Genomic DNA, 21,484 nt, shown 5'->3' with positions numbered 1-21,484 from the left:
CTCTACTCCATCACCTTCTTATATATTGTCTTTGGCTTCCCATAAATTTGTTACTTACCCTACTATAATATTTGTTTAGCTCCTTATTATTATTATTATTATTATTATGATTAATGTTTTAATAATTTAATTGTTGAATTTATTAATAAAATTGTATTTATGCAGGTAAAATTTTGAAAGAAATACTGAATTTATCAATATATATTAATAAGTGAAAGGTTTTTAATATTAACTAAATGACTAAATATTTTAATTTACTTAAAACTCAACATGGGAAATAATATAATATGATATTGATGTAAATAATATTATTAATTAATATCTTAACTAATATCATGAATATTTCATTAGCATAAAAGAGGTTCAAACAACATTTATGTGCTTCAAAATTTGATGTGTTAGAGCATTAAATGCTGGAAAATAAAGTTAAGGATCAATAAATTTTATTACTTTTAACCTAACATATAACTTATTTCCAAAAAAAAAAACCCAAATTAGTTAGGTTAATTAAATAATTAAATAAACCTTCGTCATTCGGAGTGCCATCAAAGGCCATAAGACTTTTGATAATTAAATAATTATTTTAATATATATTAAAAAGAACGTAAAAATAAAAAACAAACCAAAATTTTAAGGTTAATCCTCTTTGTATTAAATTTTAATAAAATTAATTTTGTTCTTAGTGAAATAAAATTCAAATTTTATTAAAGATATATATAATCTAATGGTTTATTAAAATCAACAACAATTGCCAAACGTGTGAACTTACCCCTTCTCCCTCCAACAGTATTATAGTCAATTTTCACAATACGCCTGACTTGAGACAAAAACCTAATCTCCGGATACTTTCCCTCCCGATTAATAGTGACATCCTCCGGCAATACTTCAATATCATGTACCACATCACCTCTTTTATTGGCCGTCAAAGTATCCTCGTATGAGACCTTTCCATCTAAGGCTTCAGGCATCTCTTGGTCATTAGTCTCAACCATAAAACCATCCTTGTTCTTTACTTTCTTTGTCACTTGTAAAAGTCCCTTATAATTGCTTCTTTCCTTTCTACGGATTATCCAAACAAAAATGGTTAAAATTGCTTTACTGTACTTCACTTTTATTAGTTTTAATTATCCAAACAAGATAAATTTAATCATTTTTTTTAAACTTTCCACTCTTTTCTTTTCCTTCGCTACTTTTAATCCAAGCATGGTGTAAAAATCATTTGTTAATATTACTTTATAAAATAATATTTTCACTTCATGCATTAGAAATGCTCAATTAAATTATCAACTATTATTTAAACATAATATTTTAAGGTTAATATTTGATACGTATATAACTTTTTAGATGTATGATTAATTTAACAATTCTTATACAACGACAATCCGAATCCAAACTATTTCGATAAATAGGAACAATCGATCAATAGGCCACAACTTGGGTTTCGATAAATTTAACATTTAATGTTTATCCCTTTGGTCACTTTTGGTCGTCAACTTTATTGTTGAGTGGATTTTTTAAAAATATTTTATGAAATTTATTAATAATATTTTTGAATTTTCATGAAATACATAAGGGTTACCATGTCATTGCTATTAAAATTGTAACACTCAAGTTAGCTTTTCCACTAAAAAATAAATAAATTTGATTAAAATTTAAAGGTCGAGAGCTAAAATGATAATAAAAAAATTGTTATACCACCTCCACAGACAGTTATAGGTGTCATTCCTGAACAAGCCTTACATTGAGCAAACCTCCAACGTGGAGCCACCCCTGATCGAACCTTGCACTAGACAAAGGACGAACCACATAGAGCCTCGTTCTCATTTTTTACCAAATCGCCCTATAATGTCACAAAATTAATCTATAGAATCACATTTATCGCCTCTGCAAGGAGACAAGATGTAACATTGCTGTTAGTGAGGCCCCAACATGTGAGATCCCTTCTATCCCATGTATATAAATCTTCTCACTTCTCTAACAGGGCCAAGGGAGAGCAATCTCAAAACTGAAGCCAAATCCTCAACCTTCCAACATTCCCCCTCTACTATATTTTAACCACTCTCACCATTGTTCCTACCACTGAAGCACGACAACTTTTTGCCTCTTAGGGTGAACTATTACATCTTTGACCAACTTTCACCCCTTATTGATTCCTATTATCAATAGAATAGAATTAGAACCAAAATAATAAAATAAATAAATATTGAAAACTAAATTTATAATTATGCGTACTTTCTATACCAATGTAGTTAACAAGATTTGAACATGTGTTCTCTCATTAGGAAAGTAATGTGTCTTACCATTGCACCTACCACTTATTGATAGAGTACTAATTTGTTGATTGTGAGCTGGTTTTTTTCTTTTGTATAATTCAAGAAATCAACTAATCATCCAAAGATAACCTGATCTATTTTAACAAGAATTTGGTACAAAATGCAAATATAAAGTATATATTTTATTAATTATTTTTGAGATGTTTTTTTAAGATTAAGTTTATTGTTATAAGTTAAGTGATCTTTTCAATTAAAAAGAATATTAATTATTCATCATTTCAACTTTTTCTTTATTAAAAAACCCATTTTATTTTTCTATAATGTATTATTTCTTAAAAATCATTTTAAAGGTGTCTATAAAATGTTATATATGATTAAGAAATAAAATATTTCGATAAAAAATTAAAATATGCTCTAAGTTTATATACTCTTTGTACATTTAAAATTAATCTATTTATTTATATTTTTAAGAATTTTAATAGTGTTAACAACTATACTTGTATTTTTTTAACAATCTCATTATAGGTTCTAATCATATTTGTGCTTTTTTGACATAATGTCTAGATATACTCACAGCATTTCTCCAACCCATAAATAGGAGGATAATACTCAAACCCACATTCTCCTGTAATGATAACAACACCTATGCTAATTGAGTTAAGACTCAATCGGCTCATCCTTGTTTTATTAAATTCAAACAGTAAAAGAAAAATAAAAAAAATTTAATAGGTAACGTATTCTCATGGGGAAAAAAGTAGGTGCATGAATAAGTGTTGATATTTTTTAGCCAACACGAAATTAAAACTTATTACAATTGGTTTGGTTTGACGTGGTGCTGTATCAACCTCAAAATACATATATATATATATATATATATATATATATGATTTTTTTTGTAGTATATAAGGGACTAATTTGATCTAATTCATATAATAGAGGGACCTATATATCAAATATACTCACCATTTAACATATGTACATACTAACGTAACTAAATTTTAATCAACCGTGACCTAATTGTAATGAAGGTTAATGTGTAAATGTTACCTATTAAAAGTTATTGTCCCAAATTACACATACCCTAATTTTCCTCACATTTCAGTTTTTTTTTTAAAAGAGAATCATATTCTTGAAATACTTATGTGCTAATTTAAAATATCAAAATCAAAAGAATTAAGAATTTCGATATATATCTATAAATTTAAGTACAATCTCAAAATTAGTTTTTTTCTATAATCTAAAATGACAAATCCTGATAGATTATTTTTACAGTACAAAATATTTATTTTAATTTATTAAAAGCTTTATATGTATAATATATGTGAATAAAAGCCATAAAATACGCAATAATTTGATTATTAAATAATTAATCTTATGGGTAATTATAGAATTGTATAAAATAAATTTAATTTATAATAATGTAATCTAGAACCAAGTGTGTGTGAATTTGTTTTGTTATAGTATTAACCAACCTTTACCAATACTCCGACTACTGGTTTAATTTTCAATTTCTATTAATTAATATAAAATTAATAAGTTAAAGGTTATTTAAAAATAATTTTAGCATTAAAATATTAAATATTCTTTTTAACTAATAAATAGTATTATTTAGCTTAATGATATAACTTTTAATAAAATTGGTAAGTTGAAATTTTAAATCTAATTATTTAAGAAAGTTTGAAAAGAATAGTGTTTATTAGATTTAAATCGGCTTTATGTCAAATTTAAAATTTGGAGACGATAATATTAAAAGGATAACCCAAAATAACATAAATCGTAAAATAGATATAAATAATGATAAAATAGCATTTTGGTTTTCCATTCGATACTATCTATGGATTCAATTAATCTTTCAATCATTGCTATTAAAGCTTGGTTTGGGAGCTTAGTTGGACACATCCAAACGTAAAAAACAGTCGCTTTATGATTTGATTTTAAACTTACGCAAATTATTTTAACGCATAATTCTGAATTAAAATTAATGGATTTTGGTTGAAATAATTAAGTTGATGTTTTGTAATTTTAATTTTTTAAGTTTTATTATGTGTAATTTTTTAGATTTATTTTGGGTTTCAATTTTGTTAATAAATTTTGTATAAAAATATGTAAAAGATAAAATGCTCTTATAATAAGAAAACTTGAATTTTTAAGTTTGTTTTAATTGATTTAGTGTCCGATTAACTTGTGATATTATAATATAACCAAACACACCCTAACTCAATTAATGACTTAATAAATTACAAGTACAATCGATACATCCGAATAACCATAATCAAAACCAATTATTATAATATAACCAAATTGATCACCAAAACATCTCTAAACAAGATCCATACATGATGAGATTTAAACAATAATAAATCTAGACAAACAATCCAATTTTGACGAAATTCAAACATCTAACAACCTTATTATTACATCTCTTTCATCAATATCTCATTTACTAATATAATATAAGATAAGATTTTAATTAAAATCCGATTTAATATATGAACTTTATACAATAATATAATTTATTTTAATTATATTATATGATTATATCGTATAAGAAATCTAATTAAAAAGCCGCTAGGAAAAGAAAGTGTCAAAATTGAGGTTGGTTTAACTAAATTGGTTACTTAGGTCAATAAAACTTAAAGAAAGTAAAGGCAGTTGATTTGGCAATTTCTAATTGGGTTGTTTAATTAATTTAATCTTTTTTGTTCCTTTAAATAAGGATATATAGCCTTTATAGGGGAGAAAGTGATTAGGTTTTGACTATGAACAATTAAGATTAAGGATAAGGTTCCAACCACAGCACTTAAAAGAGCACTTTGATTGCAATTTTCAAACTTTTCTTGATCTACATTAACACCTATATGGATAATATATAAAAGGGAAAAAAGTATGAGAAATTAATCTCCTGAGTAAAGCAATGACGAATTTTAATTCACATGTCATTAAATTTTATAAAAAAATAGAGTTGGATTTTAATATGATATTTTATAAATTTAATTTTCTTGATTTAGTTTTATGAATCCTTAAATTCTACTTAAAACTGAGAACAATTTCTTGATTTAATTTTGAAACTAAAAGGTCACGAAAATTTATCATAAAGTTCAATTGCCAAACTTCATTTAAAAATAAAAATTGATTAATAAAAGTTTAGTTGAAAAAAATTGAAATAGCTTTCCCACAAATATATTTCATCTGTGTCCAAAAAATATATAATAAAGCATTTTCTATAAAAAATTCCCAAACTTTATCACTTTATTTAAAATGGTACTCACTTTGTGTACATTTAGACCTTAATTTTTAACTTGTATCTAGTAAGTCTATTGATACAAGTATAGATTTAGAGGTTCGCAGGCAATTTACCATTGGAAGGCAAAGAATTGTAGAGTTAAATGGTCTTGAGAGTATGGTGTAAAAAGGGGAAGAGAATCCCCAAAATGGGGTTCTTTTGTGGGAGAAGAAGATGAGAATATGTAGGAGAGAATCCTCGAGAGAGGAATCTTAAAAGTGTATGTTGAGACAAGTTTTTGAAGTGTCCATCAAAAGTGGTCATTTTCATTGTCCCCGTGATAGTCTACTAACTTGCATATTTTGAATTGACAATTTATTGAAATAAAATTTTTGAACTTTGAATTATGTTGGTATTTTAGATATACAGAAGCCCGACTTTGAAGACCAATCTATTTAAAGTAATTATCCTCAAAAATTAGATTGGCTTGGATCAAACAAGTAAACCTCTTGGATTGTGGAGAACCGATCATGGTTGCATTGAAGACTTCTTCATTAGTATGTTGCTTTTGCTATTTTGTAGCGACTATCGATAAGGAGTTGGATTATAATCGATCACTAGTATGCTAACAAATCTCAACAATTTCTATATATTGAGAGACTTGTATAAGTTTATAAGAGAGTATAGAGAGTATTTTATTATTGTTTATTGAGGAACTTATTTTGTGAGTGCATTTGAAGTGTAAACCAATTATGTTTACAACCTATGTTCTCGAGGAAGAATTTATAAGCGAGTGTTCTAGTCTTTAGGTACAAAAGTGACGTCTCTATACTTAGAAAATGATAAAACTTGATTCACTTGTTGTATGTGGATTAAATATAGTGAAATTACTTATTGATCTAGACTATACTGATGTAGAGAAACCTAACTACGTAAACTGTATTTTGTGTTTATTGTTCACTTTATTTACTTGTTTATCACAGTAGCAATCAAAGTGACTATTGCAATCATTCATTACTCGATTTAAAAGCAATTAACAGCTATTAGATTTCAACCGTGTTTATAAAGGGCCTTTGGTGGGGTTGAGTAATAATGCCATATCATGAAAAGGGTTCTCTTTAAGCACCAAACCCTATCAAGAAAATTTCAGGAACACCTCAAGCGCTCATACTTCGACTCAATTGTTTTATAAAAAGAAATACAACACAATGACTTCACCCATACTTCTTGTTTCAAGGAAAGTCGCTGTAAAACCTTCTACTCGACAGGCCAACTGTTATATATAAATAATCTTATCCCTATCACATCAATCTTTCTTTATAGTCACCATACACGGGGACTCTACCAAAGATTCGTTTATGTCCACGTTTATAAAACCTTCTCTCGATACTCTTTCCCCCAATTTTTTCATCATCTCCCACAACACAACATTGTTTTGGGGACCTTGGAGGACTCTTTTAATTTATTTTAATTTAAATAAAATAGTATTGTTCATCGATTTTTTTGAAAAATTTTAACTTTTTATAAATTACAAATAACCACGGAAATTTAACAAAAAAGTAGTATATCAAATCTTAGTTTAATACGTCCATAAAATCAATTTATAACATGATGGAAAGCATACCTTCACAAAGAAAAATTATATTGGAAAGCATAGTCATGATATATAATAGATGAAACGTCTAGTCTCATTCAATTGAGTCTTTGATTAGATGAAACGTAGGTTGAATTGGGTAAATAGATATATGAGTATTTAAGTAATTATAATAAAATGTAGATTGAGTTTTAGTTTTATTGGTATACACATTGTTGTCAATATAAAAAATATAGGTTTGAATGTGTTGAAGCGTATAATATATATTATATAGTAAACATTTGAGTGAGTTGATATCATGGGTCAATTATCTAAATTAAATATAAAACGTATGGTTAATATTTGCCAAAATGAGCAGCCGCCAAGTTTTTAGTCCTGTTGTGCGACAATCATGGGGAAGTAAGGTTAGAAAATTCTTTTCAGTCTTCACTTCAAAATCCAACAAAATCAGAATAACAAAGTTTCCTAGGAGATTAATAATATTAAGGTGATTACATGAATCAATTAGATTAAATCTCGTGATTGTAATTATATCTTTGCGTGCAGGGAAATCCAACCAAAAAATTTGTTTTTCTATTTTTTATTTTTTATTTATCAGATGAAGACACTTCGGTCTATTCTCAATTCTCCAAAATTTGGTTTTGTCTTTTATCAGATGAGACACTTTGGTCTATTCTCAATTCTCCATATATACAACGCATATACAACACCAGTTTCTTCAGCATTTCATTTCAGAGATTCCAAAAACCAACCATGGCATCCACTGATAAAACTGCTGTCCCACTGTCATCACCAAAGTCTGAAGCTACCCCACCATCCGCAGTGGCGGCTGCGGCTAAGTCCCCTTTCAACTATTCTTTTGTCGATGTTGCTCTTCGGGTCTTATTATTTGCGGCTACTCTAACTTCAGTGGTGGTCATGGCTACCAGCAAGGAAACCGAGCTGGTTCCAGTGCCAGGCTTCCCTTTAATCAGGATCCAACTCCAAGCAAAGTTCAATCATTCACCTGCCCTCGTGTAAGTATAATTTATATTTATCTCTACTTACATTAAACATTTACTAACTGGATACTAATTCAATTAAATGATGACGAAAATATCCAAACTTTGCAAAATAAATTATATTATTTTCAGCGTTTTATATAAAAAATAGAAATATTAAAAGACACAAAATAAGGCCTAAATCAAGACTATAATTTTCAATATTTAAATTTTACCATTCAACTAAAGTATAATTATATTAAATTTTATAATATATTTATTACGTCATAATCTCATTCAAATATAAATTCATATAGTTTGATTGCAATTTTTGCATGTTAAGTGGCTTATTTGTCGAGCAAAACTTTTGTTAATCTCTTAATTAACATGAAGTAATCACAAAATCTCTCACAAGAATCATAACCACACTTACAAACTGACATTGAAAATTTGAGGTTGTAATTTTGACATTTACAATACTAACTAAAGCATCATATCCTTTGTTATTTAAGAAAAAAATTAATACCTATTTTGAACCTTAAAATTTTATTTTGAAAAAAAATCCCATATATTCACATGTTTACCCTTGATAATAGGCAAAATGTCTATTTTGACTTGTATTATAATGAAATTTTCACTTTCATATCTGTACTACGGTGAAACTCTCACTTTGACCCTTTTATTATTATTTAAATGTTCACATTTGATAAGTGAGATTTTTTTAAAACAGAAATAGTCAACGAGCTAAAGTGATTAACATGGTAAAAGTAAAGAGATAAACTAACCGAAAATTAGTAAAATAATCAAAATGAGAATTTTATTATGGCACAAAGAAAAAAATAAATATTAAGCCTAAAAAAAAATCTCACTAGGGGCTTAGCTAAAAAACAGAATGTTCCTATTACACATTTTGGCTGCAATGTGGAAATTTCTTGTTGAAATTTCAAATGGCAACAAACAAAGTAAATAATAATCTTGTGTCCCACACCCATAGCTATCACATGCCAAACATTTGAGCTTATCCATGACCATAAGGCAGAAGGGGTACAGGTGAAAAGAAATATAAACTTGACTCTTTAATTGAAAGATAGTGTGATAAATAGTGTGATAAGGAGGTCGCTAATCTCAATAATTGCATTCTTGTGAATTTAGTTTAATAAACCTTTCATATGTTGTAAATTTATATATAAGATAAAAGAAAAACAAAATCTCAATGTAAGTTATTTCTTAAATATAAGGAAAAATTCAGGAATTTTGTTTAGGGATGAAATAAAACTATGAAATTTTGGGGTTAAAATGTAAAATTTTCTATGATATCTTTTAATAAGTACATTAAACCAACTATTAAGAATTTGTTAAAAGATTATTTGCTGATGAGAATCATTGAAAAAGGGTTTTGTGCCAAATAAATTTATCTAAAACTTTTGAAGAATTTTTGTAATAGAATGACACTATATTTTTAATAGTTTGCAATATTAAAATCCATGTTGCTAAAGAAAATAGGACATAATTTATAAGGTAAATTATAAAAATAGTTATTTTTGTTTGCCTCGGATTACATTTTAGTCATTTATGTTTGAAATTTTACGTTATCGTTTTATTACGAAGTGATCACTCTACCATTAAACTCCGCTATCTTCTTCACGGTAGTCCTACATGGCAGTCCAAACGGGTTTTAAATACCAACTTGGATGTCTAGTTGCTAGGATGAAAATAAGTTTTTAATTAAATAAATTTAATTTGGACTGCCATTAGGGAGGTAACGAAGTTTAACGGTAGAGTGGCCACTTCGTAATGAACGATAACGTAAGTGACTAAAACATAATATTTCAAACATAAGTGATTAAAGTGTAATCTGAATAAAATAAAAGTGACTATTTTTGTAGTTTACCCTAATTTTTTTATATATATAATATCTTTTGTATTTTGTTAAATTATGTACCATTTGTGCAGATATTTTATAGCAGCATTATCAGTAACAGGCTTCTACAGCATTATCACTGCGTTGGCATCACTTTCAATCGTCCTTAACCCTACCTATTCCAAAACCTTCTTGCTCTTTTTTGCTTTCTTCGATGTGGTAAGTAATTCTTGTGTGATTCGAAAATTTAAATTTGTTTTTGTTATCTATTTAACGAGTAGAATTCAAGCATCTTACTACTTTATTCAATTAGCTCCTGAGTCTAATCGAGAACACTAGCTCAACCATAGATAATTGATGACCGATTTTGACTCCCAACAATACCATGCAGGTATTTGTCGGGATCGTGGCCTCTGCAACCGGTGCAGCAGGGGCCGTCGGTTATATCGGATTAAAGGGCAACACTCACGTCGGGTGGACCAAAATCTGCAATGTCTACGACAAGTTCTGTCGATACACAGCGAGCTCGCTTGCGCTCTCACTGTTTGCTGCCATCCTTCTGGTGTTGCTCTCAATGATATCAACCTTCACACTTTACAAAAAGATCCGCGACTAGACATATCCCTCCATGTCCCAAGTTTACAGCTTAAAGAACATTTGAAAATGTCAATCTGTGTGTAGCTTAAATGTTTTTCTTTTGGTCTGCAAATGATGTTTTTAATTTAATTTTTGTTGTTATCTTATGTTGATATGATCTGTTGGTCTTCATTGTGTATTTCATGTAGTAGTTCAATTGAATGATATTTAGATCTTGTGGTTAAATATGAGATAATTTATATTTAATGTAGATTTTCACTCTTTTTTTCCTCAACAACGCTTGAACTAAACAATAATAAATCATTTCCATCATCCATCCATTCACCTATTCCCAGATATATTAGAATGGAGACCTTTTCCTAATATTGGTTGGCTCTCAATCATTAACCATACTATATAAATACTAAACTGACTCATAATGAGAACCATTGCCTTCTCTTTCACATGAAGTCAAGATCTCATTTGCACCTAATTTCAATTCTTTAATTAAATATAATGTTCCTCATTGAATGAAAATTTGATGATCAGAATGGTTTTTACCATATTAAAAAAGAAAAAAAAGTAAAAAATACTTTGATCTATATAAATATGTATGAGTAAAAAAATAAAATGTGATATGATATAAACATTGTTGGGAGGGGCAGCCACGAACCCCGAACATGGACTGTAAAACGAATATGCGTAATACTAAAAAGAAAAATAATTTTTAAAAACTTGTCATGTGTGTCTTTTTTTTTAATATTTTACTGTACCCTTATCAGATACTTTTCAACTTTACTTTGCCTGTGGAGAGTCCATTATTAATGTACCAAATATTTTCTCTAATTAAAATTTATATCAATATTGATGGTACAAAAATCAGTAATTAAAACCACCAATAAAATATGAGTTAAGTGCTTTTAGCTATGTAAATATTGCAATCCTAGCCTATTCACTTAAATCTATCATGTTTTTGTTTTATTTTAAACATGATTATTTAAATATATAATATTTTACACATGATTAATGTTGAGGTGGTAACAGTCTTGCCTCTACAAAGATAAGAAGATAAGTTTGAATGTTAAGAAGCAACACCTCCGGTACAGATTAATCTTTTATTCTGGTTCATGGTTTCTTTTAGCTTATAATTCATCTGAGGGAGAGATCAAGTTGTAAGTTTCATCTCACAAAGGTGATTTGTTTTTTAGTCTTTACTCAAAATCTTAAATTCTTTAGACTATATGCTTAGTGAAATGGTCAATGCGGAGGGCTCTTGGAATTTTGATTGTTTCCGTCTATGGTTGCCGAAAGAAATTATTAGACGTATTGTGGGTATTCACCACCCCACCCGTCTGCAAGTCTTGGCCGGATTATTTGGGCTAGGACTTCAAATGGTATTTTCTCTCTCAAAAGTGCTTATTAGCATATTCGGGAAAGGTCGTGGAAATCGAAAGATGCGCAATGGAATACACCATGGAAATTTCAAGGACTTGAAAGAGTCAGATTCTTCTTATGGCTTGTTTTAAATCAAAGTTGCTGACTAATGTGGAGCATGTTAAGCGGGGAATAAGGCATGATAGCTCCTGTGGTTTATGTGGTTATCATTTTGAAGATATTTTGCATGTTATCAGAGACTGTTCAAGTTATTCCAGATGCAAGTTAAATCAACAGCTAAAGAAATTTGGATGCAAGTTATTCCAGATAGAACCAGTGGGTGTTTCTTTACAGGAGACTTTCTTCCGTGATTAAAGTCTAATTTGCAGCCCTGCTAAATTAGTCGTCGGTAAGGTAAATTGGTCATGTTTATTTGGTTTACTAACCTGGAGAATTTGAAAAAATCGGAACCTTTTTCTTTTTCATGGTGTCTCTTGGAATACAAGTGGGATTGTAAAGATTTCATATATATGGGCAAAACAGTTTGCTTCTTTTCATAGCGAGGACGTATCTAGATGAAATGAACAAATTTCAGTAGCCCAAGTACTGGAAAGCTGGACCAGTCTTTGCACTGATAGGGCGGTTCAAATTGTTTCTGGAAATGCTACAGCGAGGGGAGTAATAAGAAATGAAAATGGGGAGTGGATTATGGGATATAACAGATATTTGGGCAAGTGCTCAATCTTTGATGCTGAATTGTGGGGTATTCTTGATGGACTGGCTCTCATCCAATACAGAAGGTATGATGGTGTGATGATTCAAGCAGATAACTTGGAGGTGGTCATGGCCATGGCCATTCAGGGTACAAAGATTTTATTTTTGATTCTCTTGATCCAATAAAAAATAATTTCAAATCCATTGAAATTTGAAGGCACCCTAGATTTACACCTTGTATATATATCCATTCTAATTCGTGATTTGTTTTGGTTATTATATAGTTCAACTGGAAGAGAGATCAAACTTCAAGAAATAATGAATTACTTTATGAATGGACAAATTTATAACTCTTAAAGACTTTCAATTGCCCTTACATCATTGTTGGAATTGAACTCAAACTTTCCCAGTACTTTCTCATTGATAGACTCTTATCGCATACAAAGGAATGCTATTCGTCCAAAAAATTCCCTACCTTTCAATTGGATTCTTCAAAACTCCTTGGAACTGTAACTTACCCAAATAATAATTAAGATAAAACAGGGTGAAGAACATTGATTCTCTTTATAATAATTATATTCGTTTTACAAGTTTGTCATTATAGGTAATTTCTACAAATAATGGGATTAATGATGTATACAATGCTTGAATACTCTATATAAAAACTAGGAGTGAAATAAAAGCACCCGTAGACAATACAAGAACTAGTAATTAAGATTGCTAAATAAAATTTAAGTTTTTTAGCTGTTGCGTATGTCCAATCGAAGCCTTTTCACTTCAATCTCTATAGTTCGGTTTGGAATTTACTTTCAAGGGAACCAAGCAAGTAGGATGAATGTTGATGAAATTTCTTGAAAAAATTATTCATCAAATCTAGAATATATAAATATATATGGTTGATTGAGTCTTAGTTCGATTGACAATAATGTAAAAAGACGTGGATTCAAGTGCGTTGAAGCACATCATCCTCTTATTTATGGGTTGAGGAGGGGCTATGGATAGTTCTATACTCTTATATAAAAGAACAGATATAATCAGAACCTATAATGAAATTGTTGAATATATATAAATATGATTAAAAAGGACAAAACAAAATGAATGTCCCATTGATAATTAAATGTTTGGTTGGAATTAATCAAGGACAAAAGGAAAACGTGTAGTCAATTGAATCCACATAAAACACGAAAACCACTAAAAAACCTTGGGATGTTTCTTTTTTGCTTTCCAATTTGAAATACAAGGTACCTACCTAAAAACCTATGATATCTCTTTACCATCATTATTATCCATGATGTGAGCTTTCTTATTCATTATTTTTTAGAACTCATAAGAAATGTTAGGGTTACGATTAATTGACATTAATCATGCATTTTATTTATCATTTGGGTAAACAACAAAAACAGTTACTTTTGTTTATCTCGAAATGTTACGTTTTAGTTACTTACGTTATCATTTTGTTACGAAGTGGTCACTGTACTGTTAAGCTCCGTTACCTCCCTAACGACGATCCTACGTGGCAGTCCAAATGGGTTTTAAATGCCAACTTAGATATACTACGTGGCAATCTAAATTAAATTTATTTAATTAAAAACCTATTTTCATCCCAGCAACTGGACGTCCAAGTTGGCATTTAGAGCTCATTTGGAATGCCACATAGGACTGTCGTTAGGGAGGTAACGAAGTTTAACGATAGAGTAACCACTTTATAACAAAACGATAACGTAAGTGACTAAAACGTAACATTTCAAACGTAAGTTACTAAAATATAATCTGAGGCAAACAAAAGTGACTATTTTTATAGTTTTCCCTTATGATTTTTATATTCTACACAATTTTGAAATTAAATTATTATGTGTCAACAATTATCACATTTATCTTTAATTTATTACTTAAAATGCATATATCAAACATATTTAAGGTGAAATTTAATTGATATGATATTGATATTTTAATAATTTAATAATTTAATTAAACTTTTGAAGTTCAAGAACTAATTTAATCTTGATCATCTTAAAATATGTTAAATTACAAGTGAAAAACATAATATTGTATATATTAACAAAATAAAATGCAAAGTTTGTAGAAAATATGTTAATGATTTACTTTTAATTTGTATTTCATTTGGAAATAAGTTAATCTAAAAACTTAATAGAATTTAAACTAAAAGAGTTTTTATAAAATATACAAAATAAATAAATTTTTTAGGAAATAAAATATAATATTATCATAAATTTAAATAATTATATAAAGAAATAAACTATATTAGGATGATTCTAATTAAAATGCATAATTTTTAGGCACCAATAATAAAATGTCACATCATCAACTTTTAAAATGTATAAATCTTATTAAGCATTCATCTATATTTAATATTTTCTCTAACTTAATTTAATTTTAATTAAATTAATTAAAAATATAAATTTTAATAAATAAAATAATATGTTTTTTCTTTTCTAATTTTTAAATCATTTTAGTTTTTTATTTAATCTTTTAAATTTTATAATTGTGTTTTATTTTTATGCAATGAATTTTCTTTTTTCTTTTTTAATTTTTAATCAAATTTCATAATTTGATAAAACAACCATTGTTATAATTTTTCAAATTTTGATTTTTTACTAGTGTTTTTTATTTTTAATTATTGATTTAAGAATTTCCAAATTTTATTTATTTTTGGTTATGTTTTCCTCCAAAATTTTAATTATTTTAATTAAAGTTAAATTAAATTAGACATGGTATCGTATATGATTAAGTATAAAATAATATTTGCATGTCTTTAATATTTGATGATGTGGCATTATTTTATTGATACCTAAAAACTATATATTTTAGGATCATTCTAATATAAGTTATTCTCACAATATAATATATTTTAAAAAATAAGATAATCCCTGAATTTAAAACATTTATGGTAGCATCGATTCAACATTAGTTCAGTTAGTAGGATTGTTATTACAACAATAATAAGGATGTGGACTCAATTGTTCAAGTATGTTTAGAGTTGGCAAACGAACGGGTACGAATTGGGCTAATTTCATATTCGGGCTCGGATCATGTCAGGCGAGCTCTGACAAATCTAAATAATTTTGGATTTTATAAGTTATAAATATTTTAATTTCGAATGTAATAATTCATTTTACTATTATACAATGGCAACAGAATTCAAATTTGTCTTATAAAAAGCGTAATAAAATATATTTAATACAATTCTTTTATACAAAATAATTAAAGTGCTTATTATATGTAAAATTTATTATTCTCTTCCATTATATGAATTAACAAAAATATTTTTATTGTTCATTATTATATTATATTGACAATTAACAGTTGAATAACTTTTTATCTTTCTTATTAAATTTATAAACTTAATACTCATATTTTAAAATATTTATTCCAAAACCCAAATATATTATAGCTAGCCCAAACCCAAATAATATACTCGGATCGACACAAACTTGGATTGGCACGGGTGAGCTTTCGAGCTCGGGCCTATTTTGCCAGCTCTAAGTATGTTTAAAGGTTAGTTTGGCATTGTTGTTGCGGTTCAAAATTTTAACACCCCATACTCAACCCAATAATCAGATCCGAGTTACAAGATTTCACATTCGTTGCCAGAGCAACTACAACCAATTACATTCAATTTTTACCATTAACATTTGTAACGGGCCAATTTTATTCGGCCTAGAGAAAAAGCCAAAAACAGATAAATTAAAAATAAATAAATATTACAAGCCCAAACTAAGCCCAAAGTATATCACCTAACCCAAAACCTTAATACCCAATAACCCAAAGCCCACAACCTAAACTCTTCATAAAACTAAAAAACCCTAGACCCCCTTTGAGCCGCCGCTCCTTGCCACGTCAACGGGCACTTCGCCCGAAGACACCCACGCCTCTAGGTCTGCCGCTCTGCCATTGTTTCATCGAAATGGCTAAGGTGCGACAACCATCGTCGCCGTTGACCGCTACCACAAGTACTTGCAAAGAAGAAAACAAAGAGCAGAAAGCAGAAATGGCAAAGAAAAGAAAAAAGTAAAAAAGAGTAAAATATTTTGTAACATATGGCTATAAAAGCCATAACAATATGATGTAAAAAAAAAGTAAAAGAGAAAATTGAAATAGAAATCGGATACAAACTTTAAACAAAGAAAAAGAAGGTGATTTACTTTGTTTTATTTTTTAGATTTGAAAGCAATAAAAATATAAAACCTTTTACATGTCCCTTCCTTTCGCGCCGTCGTAGGGGTCTCTTTCGATCCCGAAAGCCACCGAACCCATTAGAGTTTCATCTGGGCTTCAATAAAAAGGGACACAAAAGGGCACGTGATCGAGAGGAGGAAAAGCCGAAATTTTTTTCAAATTTTTTTATTTTGGAAGGCATTTGCCTTTAGATCCGGGTTTTAGGGTGAAAAAGGCTAAAAAAGGAGGCAATTTTTTTTACTCCGACCATAGGAGGTGACAATCGTCGTCGCTGATGACTGGTGGCCATGGCAGTATGCCGGCGACCCTATGGCCGAATATGGAGATGCCCTCAGAGAAAAAAAAGAAAAGAATGAAGTTTTTTTAAAAAAAAAGTTTGCAAATGACTCTTTTTTTTTCTGATTTTTCACTTATATAGGGTCATGATACAATGCCGTTTTGGGCTTGACTTCAAACGCCCAAAACGATATCGTTTTGGAGTGCAACCCGAATACCCGACCCGAATAAATCAAGATCCATGTGTTTTTTTTAAAAAGGGGTCTAATTTCCGTTTTAGTACTTCCGCTTTTAAACTTTCTTCGTCCTATGTTACTTTTATTTTGTTTATTTTTACCCCTTTATTTTATTTTCTTATTATTTAGTCCTCTAATTTGTCAAAGGAACAGTGCGTTTAATGGGATTGGGAATAATTTTTCATTTGGTCCCTTTTCATTTTCTCGCGCCATATTTTAGTCTTTTATTTACTTATTTATTTATTTTATCACAATTTATGCTTTTAATTTCATTTAAATTCCGATTCAATCCTTTATTCATTTAATTTCAACCTTTTATGAACTTTTTATTTATTTATTTACTATTCCTTTCCCTTTTTATATTTAAAATTTATATTATTTATATTTCCTTTTATTTGTGCATTTTTGCTCGTATTATTATTTATCTTTCTTTTATTATTTAATTAGTATTAGAGTAGTAACTATGACATGATTATTGCCACTATTATTATGAATTGGTGCTCTATTACTATTATAGTTATATCATTATCATTTACTAGCATGACATTTTTTTAATTTCATAGTTTCATTTTTACACATTTCCATTTTATTTTATTTTGCTATAACCATGCCATGAATCATGTTTAAATTTATTTATTCATTTTTATACTATGCCCAAATAAATCAAATGTACATCGCATTAAATGTTATATTCGTTTTACCCGATACATAAACGGATTTTTTTTTTAAATCGAGGCAATGTTCTTTGTTTAGGGATTCGAGAAATAGCGCCCTAACTTACGGGGTATGATTTTCTCCTTGAACCAAGATAAATGAGCAGCTTTTTAAAATTCAAAATATATAAGACTTAGGTAATAATTAAACAATGAGTAATCTTATTTTCAAGGATTTGAGATGTTGTGCCTTAACTTACGGGACATGACCTTTTCGTTTAAATTACCTCGAAATAAGAAGGCCTTTTACATAAGTTTTAATTTAACAAAGTGATTTTAATTAAAAAGAACAACATGCAAAGAATGATCATATTTTAATTTCTCTTCAAATTTTCAACTTCCGACACTAAGATATCAAGTAATCAATTTGGTACCAATTTTGGCGTTATGAGGGTGCTAATCATTCCTCGTACGTAACCAACTCCTAAACCCATTTCCTAGATTTTTGTAGACCGAAAATGATTTTAATAAATCTAACATTTTATTAAAGTGACAAAGCCTTGAGGTGATCCAATCACACCTAATTAAAAAATATTGGTGGCGACTCTATTTCTATTTTATTTTTTAAAAATAAAAAGTTGATTTCCAAAAAGGTTTTGACAACATTTACTTACGAGTATTATAAACATATGATGCGATATACAACCATTTATGAGTCTTATATGAGCTTATGAAAGCTTTAATGCTAACCCGATGTTGAATTAGGACCAATCTATAATGTTTTTAAAATCACGATTTGACGTCGTGACTTTAGGGGATCCTCATTGCAACGTAACATACTTATTTGATTTCATTGTGACAACAAATGCTCAATGTCGCGACGTGACTATTTGTTTGGCATTAATTCAAATTATACCAATTCAAAATGGCCTAACCATTTGGCCAAGCTCACTTTCAACATGTTAAAGACAAAAAAAATCACATTTTAGTACTTTATACACTACCATAAACTTTTCATTCCAACTAATTCATCAAATTGATCATACAATTAAAGAACTAATCTTAACATATAAATCTATTTATATCATTTGATTCATTCAAACCATAAGCCTTATATAGATATGTCACACCCCAAGTTTTTTCTAATTCACGTTTTGGTCGGTTGACTCATGTATGAGCTAGTCAAATTCGTGAGAAATGAATTGTTTCATTTGGCGAAGTTTCTCTTGTAAAATGTTCTACTAGGTTCTGCCATCTTACGGATTTCCTATTCTGCATTTTGCGAGATTTTCCGTTGTGAACCCGCCATTGGCAAGTTCAATTGTGGTGCATAGATCTATTAATTTACAATCCACAATTAGTAAGACAAGTACAGGAAAAGTGTCAAGTCGTATGTAGGAAAGATGTCATTTTACATGACACTTGTAAAGCCTCGTTAATAGTGATTGATTAGTGGAATCATGTGTGCATGTAAAGTTATTAGTTAACCTGTTACAGTGGAATTGCGAGCTCATTCCTATATAAATAGGAAGAAATCTTAACAGAGAAGGACTTTATTTTCCATTTCTCTGTTCATCATTGTTCTTTCAAAAGAAACTTAGTATGTTCTTTGTTGTGTAAAGAAGGTACTAGCTTTCAGCTTGATTAGTAACTTTCAGCTTGATTAGTAACTAACTTTTTCAAGCCAACTGTTGGTAAATTCTTGAGTCCTTCTTTAGTTTAATATTAGGGAATATTAGGGTGGTAGAAACCATTAGTATAGGTTTCTACCGATGGTCGGAGGGAAGGAAACTTCCTTCTGGTTAACGTTTGCATGTTTTCGAAGGAAATAAACTAGCATACATAGTGCATCATCGGATAAACTGAAGAAATCATACAGACACACAAGGTGCATTACTAGACAAGCTGAATCAATTATACTAGCACATAAGGACATCATCAGATAAACTGAAGGAAATGTACTAGCACATAAATGCATCATCAAATGAACTGAACAAAATATACTGGCATATAAGTGCATCATTAGCTAAACTGAAGTATAAACCCATACACAATATAATCCTATCACATGCCAACTATATTCGGCTCTGCCCGAACAATTAATACAATAACCAACTTTTCAATTTCATCACATAGTTTAATTCACATTCCATCATTCTCAATTCATCATCAATTCACCATTCCAACACATCATATAACATGTTTCAACTCAATTTCATACCAATTATCACATATCAATTAAATCATGCTACTTTCTATTTATTCAATTTAGTCTTCTATCTCAATAAACCATATCAATCACCATAATTTAATTCATATAACCATTATATACTCACACCATTACTAAATAATGGAATTTAACATGAATATAATAATTATATCAGTCACAAATCATATAAATACAAACCAGAAGCTCATGTCACTTATCATTGGCGCTCACATTTCCTTTCCCTCTCGACGGCCCGACGTCGTCTTTTGCTACGAATACTAATTCAATAGATAAACAATATAAAAATCCATCCAATTCATATTAAAAGATAAAACCAAAAACATTATGCAATTTATTCAATTTAGTCCCTAAACCCAAGACAAATATAACTTTAAATTTAAAGGTTCAGATTAAAATATGATTTCACATATATTCATTAGGGAACTTCTACATTCTATTCCTATAAATATTTCATAATATTTTTTCATTTTATTCAATTTGGTCCCTAATGTACGGAACTAACAATTAAGCTTTACAATTTAGTCATTTTCATAATCTAAGCTTAATTTCTATCAAATTCACACCAATTTCATCCATTTCTCAACAATGGCAAGTTTCAAAAATTTTAACAATTTCTCAAATTAGTACACGGGCTAGCTAAATCAATCTCCCATGATTTAATTTCCATAAAAAATTACTGGGGACTTACTTCAATTAAATGGTTGAATACTCTAAGCTTCAAAAATGGCATCCCCTTTTTGTTTTTCTTGTTTTGACCGGTTGGAGAAGATGAGTTTTTCATATCTCCATCCACTAATTTCACTTTTATACTAAGTTTATTATATAATTAATCTTTATTAACCTTTAATTAAACTTTTTCTTTTATTTCAAACCTTAATTAATTAGTTTAATCACCATCCATCATCACATTCCACTATCAACTATTCAAAAGCGTTTTATTAACCACTTTAGACCTTTTGATAATTACTATCTAAGTTCCCAAGGCTTTTCTTAATTAAAAATCTATAATGATTAAACTTTTACAATTTAGTCTCCGGGCCTTAACTAATCAGAATTTCGGCTAAATTACATAATTGAATTTCAATTCATATATATAATAACTCCGTAAATAACCCTATTTAATATTTATGGACTCGATTTATAGAAATGAGGCCCCGAAATTACAATTTTCAACACCACTAAATTTTGAGTCGTTACAATTCTCCCCTTCAAGAAATCTCGTCCCTGAAATTTACTTGAAATGTAAACCGGAATATGTACTATTGAATCGATTTCTATTGTTGACTACCCCTCACAA

The 21,484-nt window shown here is 28.9% G+C and overlaps 1 protein-coding gene across 1 annotated transcript; it reads left to right on the top strand.

The window, feature by feature from the left end:
* The first annotated feature begins 7,799 nt into the window (after window positions 1-7,799).
* Window positions 7,800-10,753, top strand: LOC105796811 (CASP-like protein 1D1). The gene is made up of 3 exons (XM_012626632.2): window positions 7,800-8,106; window positions 10,024-10,150; window positions 10,323-10,753. Exons 1-3 carry the CDS (start codon window positions 7,844-7,846, stop codon window positions 10,545-10,547), a joined length of 615 nt encoding a protein of 204 aa, XP_012482086.1. The 5' UTR covers window positions 7,800-7,843; the 3' UTR covers window positions 10,548-10,753.
* Window positions 10,754-21,484: the final 10,731 nt, after the last annotated feature.

Source organism: Gossypium raimondii, chromosome 3 (genome assembly GCF_025698545.1).
Source record: "Gossypium raimondii isolate GPD5lz chromosome 3, ASM2569854v1, whole genome shotgun sequence".
Taxonomy (NCBI): Eukaryota; Viridiplantae; Streptophyta; class Magnoliopsida; order Malvales; family Malvaceae; genus Gossypium; species Gossypium raimondii.
This window is presented reverse-complemented; position numbering and strand designations above follow the sequence as displayed.

Excerpts from the sequence above, each read along its gene's own strand:
- LOC105796811 (XM_012626632.2), top strand. The coding sequence starts at position 7,844 with ATGGCATCCACTGATAAAACTGCTGTCCCACTGTCATCACCAAAGTCT. Across the intron at positions 8,107-10,023 it reads AATCATTCACCTGCCCTCGT|ATATTTTATAGCAGCATTAT; the intron begins GTAAGTATAATT and ends CCATTTGTGCAG. Across the intron at positions 10,151-10,322 it reads TTTTTGCTTTCTTCGATGTG|GTATTTGTCGGGATCGTGGC; the intron begins GTAAGTAATTCT and ends AATACCATGCAG.